An 8,700-nucleotide genomic window follows, 5' to 3' on the forward strand; every position below is an offset into this window, starting at 1 on the left:
TTTACTGTACTCCAACAGATAAGTAATCCTGACCATGGTATCCCTCTCCGGACAACGAGGAGTTAAAAAAGTGGCATCTACACTCTGTAAAATTCCTCTCCTCTTTGTGCTCCTCTACCTCTTTGTGTGCTCCCTTGACATTTTAAGCTCTGCATTCCAACTAGCTGGAGGTAAGTGTTAGAGTGTCAGTTGTCGTTACTCTTATAGTATAGATGTCTAGAAAGTTTATGTTTTTATTGTGTCTTTTTGACAGGTAGAGTAGCTGGAGATATCGTCCAGAAAAATGCCATCCTGTCTAACCCAGTGGCAGGGCTGGTGGTGGGGATACTGGTCACTGTGTTAGTCCAGAGCTCCTCTACATCTACTTCCATTATCGTCAGCCTTGTGTCCTCTGGACGTGAGTTAAACACTACAGATAACATTTATACATGCAGATGTTGTCTCACTATATTCTTCTGTGTAGTGCTGGATGTGCGGGCAGCCATTCCCATCATAATGGGGTCTAACATCGGAACATCTGTCACTAATACTATGGTGGCTTTAATGCAAGCTGGAGACAGAGAGGAGTTTGAGAGGTACAGCTGTGTGTCTGTGTGTGCGGTATTTACATATTTAGATTCATGTAAAAAAAAAACTGTCATTTTGTATGTGTTGCAGGGCATTCTCTGGAGCTACCGTCCACGACTGTTTTAACTGGTTGTCAGTCCTGGTGTTTTTCCCTCTGGAAGCTGTGAGTGGGATGTTAAGACACCTGTCACAGGCTGTGGTTGATATGGTGCACTTCAGTAGCGGAGAGGAAGCTCCACAACTTCTGAAAGTCCTCACTGAGCCACTGACTAAAATGATAATCCAGGTGCAGTAAACAACTAACTGGCATAATCCACAGAGAAAACATTACAGATTAAACTTTAAATTCCTGCATACCTAAGCATAATGAGTTCACAGGTAATATTCTCTCTCTATGTGTAGCTGGATCCATCTGTCATTAATGCCATTGCTACAGGTGACCAGACCATGAGGAACAAGAGTCTGGTGAAGCAGTGGTGCCATCCCACATCTGTGAAGGTACATGTCAGATTACAGCTGATGCTTATCATTTATTATTCAGATACTGCTCATGGAGACAGGGTAATCTGGAGGATCATTTTTCTCCCATGTCTTTCATGTCTACCTGTTTATTATTGTTAACAGGACAATGAAGCATCCTGGGGAACACACAACCTTTCAGCACACACAGAGAAATGTATGGGTTTTCTGTGATTTTTTGGATTTTATGCTGTCTATTTTTTCTAATAAATATTTATCTTCTCCCCGTCCCTGCGCAGGTAAACATCTCTTTGTGGACTGCTCTTTGTCGGACTTGGTTATAGGTCTGATCCTCCTGGCCTGTTCTCTGCTGGTCTTGTGCAGCTCTCTAATACTTCTTGTTAAACTGCTTAACTCCCTGCTGAAGGGCCAGGTGGCCAGTGCTATCAACAATGTTGTTAATACAGGTATTATGGCAGTGACAGCAGTTTCTTAATATATATAATATTATTACTAATAGTAATACATTTGGCTTGTTCTGGTTTGCAGACTTCCCGTACCCTTTTACTTGGCTGGCAGGTTATCTGGCTCTTTTAGTGGGAGCAGGCATGACTTTTTTGGTTCAGAGTAGTTCTGTCTTCACATCCACCATCACTCCACTCATAGGTAATACACACACACACTGAAAGTTTGTGGTTTCCAACTCACCCCATGACATCAAATCAAACTGTCATGCACAAAATATACAAATCAGTCAATTCATTGTATAAAGTTAAAAAAATCCTCTAAATATTGTGCACTTTGTACGATGGTACATATTGCTAATGTACTGAGCGAGGGAGAATTTGTATCTGATGTATGTGTGCCCCCTCAGGGATTGGTGTGATCAGTATTGAAAGAGCCTACCCTTTAACTCTGGGCTCCAACCTTGGAACCACTACAACAGCTACACTGGCAGCTCTGGCTAGTCCAGGGGATAAACTAGCTGCTGCCACACAGGTACACAAAAACACAACAGTCAATGACAAAATGAATCCCCTAACCCATCACCTCCTTGTTTGTTTTCAGGTTGCTTTATGTCATTTCTTCTTTAACCTCCTTGGTATCCTGCTGTGGTATCCCATACCAGCCACCCGCTTACCCATCCGTATGGCCTGTGCTCTTGGCAAACGCACTGCTAGGTATGGTAGCCAATTTCAAAAGAAATCATAATACTCAACAATGAATAACAAATACAACTCACATGTTCAGGTACCGCTGGTTTGCAGTCTTGTACCTCCTCCTTTGCTTCATGCTACTGCCATCCGTGGTGTTTGCACTCTCCATGGCTGGCTGGAAGGTGATGACTGGGATTGGTGTTCCAGTCATGGTGGTGATAGTCTTTGTTGCAACGATAAATGTCCTCCAGGTGCGCAGACCTGATTGCTTGCCCCGTAGACTACAGAACTGGGACTTTCTTCCTGTTTGGATGACCTCATTGCAGCCGTTGGATGACTTCATCACCACTGTGACCCTGTGGTGCAAGCAAGAGAAAGGTAAATAAATACTTGATAAAGTAATGATAATGATCTCATTTTTGTTTGTGGGCGTTGTGGCAATAATCAGTTTCCCTTGTGCATTCTTACAGGCTGCAGCTGTAAGAAAAGGAGATGGAAGCAAAATAGAAGAGAACGAAAGGCCGAAGAGGGTGGGAAAACACAAGGAGATCCTGGATGTTGTGATTTTCAATATATTGGGCAAAATAATACAGACAACATAACAAGTGACATATATTTACACAGCGTGTCTACAGAAAGAAAAAAGAGAAACAATGAGTGTACTCAACTCCAAAGCACAGGCTTGTAGCAGATTGACTTTGTATGATGAACCCAGATGTGCCATGAATATACAAATTGACACTCCTCATGGTTTGAAGCCATTTATTTACATAATCAAACAACTGAAATTTTTCCAGATCACAATCAGGTCCAGCCGCATCGTTTGGAGTCTGCTCATTTGAGAAATTGTAGGCTAGCTTCTGTTTAACACAACTGAAGCAAATATTAACGTAATTTATATGTAGATATTATAATTTATATGAACAAATAAAACTGTAGATAAAACAAAATGAGGTCTTTACCCATCTGCTTTGTGGCAAGTTCGAGCTCATCTTTAATGTTGTGTGTAGATGTGTTTACAGGGAGGGATGTGGTGAGTTTTACAAACAGGGCTGTGAAAAAGAAAAAAGCTGTGGTTTTCGCTGACAGTTCCACACTCAATTATGTTTTACCTTACATGTGTGAAAGTTAAAAAGATGCAGATGTCTGTTGGTGATATGCAGGAAGTTTTCATGCCTGCAGGTCATCAAAGTTAAATGAAAACTATAGGTATAAAACGTGGTCATTAGCATTGCAATTAATAATTTCTTACTGCACCATTTTATTGTAAAAAAAAACAAACTGCATATTGTTTGAATCCACAGCACCTGTATTTTTTAGATGAAAAACTAAGTTTAATACTTAACTCTTATGGCCAAAGCAGCAAGTTGTGCAAGATAATAGCCACTTCCTGGAGGCTCACCACACCACCGAAACAGAAGAAAAGCACCAAGCAGCGTGCCTGGCAATACATAGGACACATTCTGAATGCGGTGAGTTAAATTTTACTATAAAACTGATCGCATGCAATCTTATATGCATCGTTAGATGTCAAACCTAACTTGGTTTTTAACTTTTAACTCTATATGTGACTGTATTTTAATGTTTGCTTCAGTTTGACAGAAACATGTTGGTTTCTATCTTCCTGATCATCACAGCTCTCCCCACAGCTCTGGCTAAAGGTATTCGGTACATATAGAAATTCATTAAAGAAACATAGATACATAGATAGACATTCATCTATCTTGAAAATGTAACAAAACTAGATGAAAGTATACACTTTCAAACTGTACAAATATGTCTTTTAGGGTCTACTGAGTGCCATTTCTCAGCATCTGCTGAAACTCTGTGTTTTGGGGAAGTGGGTCAGCCGCTCATGTTTCATCTATCCAACAAAGCAAACACTTCACTTGTTTTGATGAAGGACTACAAATACAGAATTCTGAGGAAAAACAACTACAAGACAATGAAGACACATCAGAAACACATGAATCAGTCTGAAACACTGAAACTAGGCAATGCCACAAAGCAACACTCCGGAGACTATAGCTTGGAAGTGTTTGGACCTGATGGCAGGCTGCTGAGAAAAATAAACGTGCATCTAGAAATACAAGGTAGGTTAGATTTATTTACTTATTTATTCTTTTAAAAGAAGGTTGTGTTTACCACCAATTAGTAAAATGATAAAAAAAAACATCTCATCTTTGGTTTCTTCTTTAAAAACTTTCTGTAAACTGATGCCTAACCACACTTCAACTCCTACACTGACTCACTTTAGACTACCAACTGCACATATGCCGGAACGGCTACACAAACATTTCACCATTTCACTATACACTTGTACAAATAAAGTAATGTGCAAACTACAGTATATTGGAGGCCCGCTTCACATAGGGACGCATGGTTTAAAGTGGAAGGCTTTGTATGTATTGGTAAAGATCCCTTGCAATGCTTATCTTTTAGCTCCGGTGTCAAAGCCCGCTGTGTCTCAGATGTGTTCTTCGCCAGAACAGATGCAGGTCATCTGCTCCACAATGGGAGATAAAGTGGAGTTAATTCTGAGTTTAGATGGTCAAGTACTGATACAAACCAGAGATCAGAACCAGCTGTTAAGCAACAGAACAGCCAACAAATCTGTTAATTCAGTTCTCACCATCAACATTCATGGACAGATGACTGGAAATCTCATGTGTCAAGTTTGGAACAACGTCAGCCAAGAACAAACAGTTATTCACCTGACAGCCTGTGAAGGTATGCAAGCAATTTTTATGACCATTATTTGTTTATGTGGTGTTTCACTGTATTACAGATAAGGAACAAATTTCTTTTGCAATTACGTGAGATTCTTTTATCGGCATTTCAGATCCCAATTCCTACATCGTGATTGAAGCCGTGCGAGCTGGTGTTGCTGCTTTAATTCTCACGACTCTGTGTCTGAGTATCTACTATGTACATAAGAAAACCAGAGCTATGCCTGTTAATGAAGGTAAGCTTCATCAGACTTGCAATTCAATAAATGTCAATGCTAATCGTCAAAAAGTAAAGCATAAAGTAGCTTTTAAAACAGCCACCTTTTGCTTTGATGACACTCGTTGGATTCTTTCAGTCACCTCCATGAGGTACAGGCATCAGGAATGAAAGAAACAGTGATAGAGTGCTGAGTCACATGACCGGGCCTCCACAAGCACCTGAACCTAGCTGACATGGTTTAGGATGAGCTGATTGCAGAGAGAAAGCAAAGCAACCAACAAGTGCTCAAAAACACTGTGAAGTGACTACCTGATGGAGCTGACAGAGGTTCTACAATATTAAACACATTCTGGCTTAACACTGTTTTGTTGACTACATTGTTCAGTATGTGTTTCTTTGGTTGTAATGTGTATAGCATTAATCTAAAATGAAAAAAAATTTAAAGGTGTGTCCAAACTTTTAATATATCTCTCCTATTGACATGTGCCACATTAACAATCACTATTATTCACTTTATGGCTGTTTAGCATACAGATTGACACATTTGCATTTCACTGTTAATGTTGTGTTTAGTTTGTGCTGCTGAGACTGAGCTGACAACCGAACCCAAACAGAGTAACTCTGAAAGACAAAGGAGCCAGCCTGGATCCACATGGACTCCATCTATAGTCTAATGAGACTTATAAGAATACTTTTTCATCTGAACTTGTTGTAAGCTGTAAGGTGTGAAAAAGCATTTCCTATTGCACACCTTGACTGCAGATGTACAGATATATGCTTCCTGTGTACTGAAAGATGAGGGTGTGAATAACAGACTTCGGGGTGAGTTTTGTCTTATAAGAATGTATTTCTTGAAGTTTAATAAGTGTGTTTTTTCTTCTTTTTTTAAGTGCATGCATTAAAATATTTCTATCATATTTCCACTGTTTATGCCTGACATCCTGTTGTGAATGTCTTAGACCTGCCAGCATGTTACCTATGCAGTCTGATCATGTCTGCAGCTGTGCCTGTATTACACCTGTATTTTAATGATTTGAGGGATTCAGGGAAGGCGGTGAGCATCCTGACCATGACCATGTCAAGTACTTCACAGCAAAGACATCCGAGTGTCTGAGTATAGGCCTGTATAAGTTTTAAATTGGGTACAGTGGGTAAACACTGTCCTTCTGTCTTTAATCATACATAACCTCTCGTGTACAATACATATATTTCCATCTGATCTCATAATAGCTTTTTTTCTGATACACAGGTCTTGTAAAAGCTGTCTATGAAGCAGCAGCAGTTTGTAGCCTATCAGATAAGACAGGTCTTGAAACTCACACCTCTGCATGAGACATTTGTCACCTACTCATTGCTATGTTAACTACTTACTTCTGAACAATAGGTGTGACATTAGTGTCAGAGGAAGACACCACTGTGAATGCAGTGAGTAACCATTCTGAGCTAACTCCATGTACTGCTGATAGCAATGGAAAGAATCATAGCATAATTTCAACAAATTGTTATTGGAATTTGACTTCTTCAATACTGTTGAACTGACTTATACTGACTGACTGAAGCTGCAGAAATAGTTAGTTACAGAAATACAATGACTCCCATCTACATGATCATCGCAGTTCTGGCAACAACAGCTCTGGCAGAAGGTAAAGTATAGTACTAAAGGAAAAGATTTAAGGAAACAATCTCTGAATTTTAGAATATTAAACATTTCATTGTTCTTTTTAGGGTCTGTTGAATGTAATTTCCCTAGATCTAACGGATCTCATCTGTGTTTTGGAGCAGTAGGACAGCAGCTCATTTTTCATTTGTCAGATAAGGCAAATACTACGTTTACTTTATGGAAGGAAGACAAACACAGGTTCTTAAAATCCTCTGGGAATGTGACTATAGATCAGAGACACGCAAATCACTCTCAGTACATCAATGGTGGAACATATAAACTAGGGAATGCCATGAAGACAGACTCTGGAAATTACACCTTGGAAGAATTTGGATCTAACGGCATGTTGGTTAAAAAAGTACATGTGTCTCTAGAAATAAAAGGTACGTCAATTTAAAAAAAAAGTTTAATTATTAAAAAAAATGGTAAAAGAAAAACATCTTTTTCTCTGTATGAACGTATTCATAAATACTTCTATACGCTTGTCTTTCAGCTCCAGTGTCAAAGCCTGCTGTGTCTCAGGAGTGTCTGTCACTAGAACAGATGCAGGTCATCTGCTCATCAGAGGGAGATGAAGCCGAGTTCATTTTGATGTTGGATGGTCAAGTGCTGATGCAAAGCCGAGAACACAACCAGTCTATGGGACATTGGGCAGTGGAAAAATCCAATATTTCAACTGCATCCATCAACTTACACGGACAGATGACTGGAAACCTCACGTGTGAAGTTTGGAACAAAGTCAGCAACGCACAAACGGTTATTTACCTCAAAGACTGTAAAGGTAAGGTGATCACATATTTTATGAGCTTTTTATTTATCTCTGTTAAGACAAAAGCATATTCTTTGAAATTATTATCACAAAATAATATGTTGTTTAAATATTTGTGTCTTTTCAGATATTCTTACAAGCTTCCCTGTTGTGACTGTGGTGACAGCTAATGTCATCGTCTTCGTCCTTTTTGTGGCTTTGGGCCTTGTTATAAAGTTTCACAGAACACCCACCCTTAAAAACAACAGTACGCGGAAAAAAGTTTTCAAAAAGCAACATATCTTCAGTGATAAAAGCTTTTAACATTTGCTTGTGTGTGTGTGTTTTCAGATGTGTCAGACAATGTTCAAGAGGAAGTTATCTACACAGATGTTAAAAAAACAAGGTCCACAACTGTAGATGATGGTAAGTCAAAACTTGTTTAAAGAGGTTTTAAAAAGCAACATGTTACCTTCAGTGACTTTTAACAAGTGCTTTGTAACCTAGATAATGTTGACAAGGAAGTTATCTACACTGATGTTAAACAAGACCCACAGCTGTAGATGATGGTAAGTCAAAGCTTGTTAAACATGTCTGTTCTGTGATAAACACTTTCACATAGTTTTCTCCCCCCTAGATACCTCTGAAGATGGCGATAAAATCATATATTCAGATGTAAGGGTGATAAAACATACAAAAAAACCCTCAGATCTGCAGGAGAACACAATGACGGTTAGGTGCATTGTGGACGTGGAAATATAGACCTCTAATGCACAGCAAAGACAATGCAGCCTCTGCTGTAAAAGGAAGATGTCAAAGACATATTTTATATGGGAACAGTTTGTGAAAAATAAAATTATTTGTTTTTTTTAAACATACTTAAACATGGACAATACTGGTAATGTTTGTTTCTTTTTTAACTTTGGACTTTTCAAATAAACTCTGATAATAAAGTAAACTGTTTTACATCTTTTAATTTATTTATATAATTTTAATAAAATTGAATTCAAGTAAACTTTTAGTGAACTCAAAAGATGTACCAATATACACTCTTGGCTTGCAGTTATTAATGGTGTGGAGGGGTTGCAAACCTGTGACCAGCTTTGGCCACAAGATGGAGCCATAACTAGTGTAATATGGGGCCTCTAGCTTTGGTAGGG

General features: G+C 38.9%; 2 protein-coding genes across 4 annotated transcripts; both read left to right on the forward strand.

The window, feature by feature from the left end:
* The first annotated feature begins 34 nt into the window (after positions 1-34).
* Positions 35-6,371, forward strand: LOC114446470 (sodium-dependent phosphate transport protein 2A-like). Its single transcript, XM_028422114.1, has 17 exons — positions 35-170; positions 254-397; positions 464-575; positions 658-853; positions 970-1,065; positions 1,192-1,243; positions 1,326-1,493; positions 1,576-1,692; positions 1,901-2,025; positions 2,095-2,207; positions 2,278-2,561; positions 3,504-3,655; positions 3,778-3,844; positions 3,971-4,276; positions 4,626-4,913; positions 5,026-5,148; positions 5,706-6,371. Exons 1-17 carry the CDS (start codon positions 35-37, stop codon positions 5,804-5,806), a joined length of 2,580 nt encoding a protein of 859 aa, XP_028277915.1. The 3' UTR covers positions 5,807-6,371.
* A 95-nt stretch (positions 6,372-6,466) lies between these two features.
* LOC114446335 (uncharacterized) lies at positions 6,467-8,498 on the forward strand. 3 transcript variants are annotated; one of them, XM_028421876.1, is made up of 7 exons: positions 6,471-6,775; positions 6,858-7,175; positions 7,286-7,573; positions 7,689-7,808; positions 7,892-7,966; positions 8,048-8,109; positions 8,178-8,313. In XM_028421876.1, the coding sequence occupies exons 1-6, from the start codon at positions 6,721-6,723 to the stop codon at positions 8,101-8,103; spliced, it is 912 nt and encodes a 303-aa protein (XP_028277677.1). In that variant the 5' UTR covers positions 6,471-6,720; the 3' UTR covers positions 8,104-8,109; positions 8,178-8,313. The 3 variants fall into 3 exon arrangements, with proteins under 3 accessions (XP_028277676.1, XP_028277675.1, XP_028277677.1); XM_028421875.1 differs by lacking the exon at positions 8,048-8,109 and having other exon boundaries at positions 6,467-6,775; positions 6,915-7,175; positions 8,178-8,498; XM_028421874.1 differs by lacking the exon at positions 8,048-8,109 and having other exon boundaries at positions 6,469-6,775; positions 8,178-8,498.
* The last annotated feature ends 202 nt before the right edge of the window (positions 8,499-8,700 follow it).

This window comes from Parambassis ranga, chromosome 14 (genome assembly GCF_900634625.1).
Source record: "Parambassis ranga chromosome 14, fParRan2.1, whole genome shotgun sequence".
In the NCBI taxonomy this organism is placed as follows: domain Eukaryota; kingdom Metazoa; phylum Chordata; class Actinopteri; family Ambassidae; genus Parambassis; species Parambassis ranga.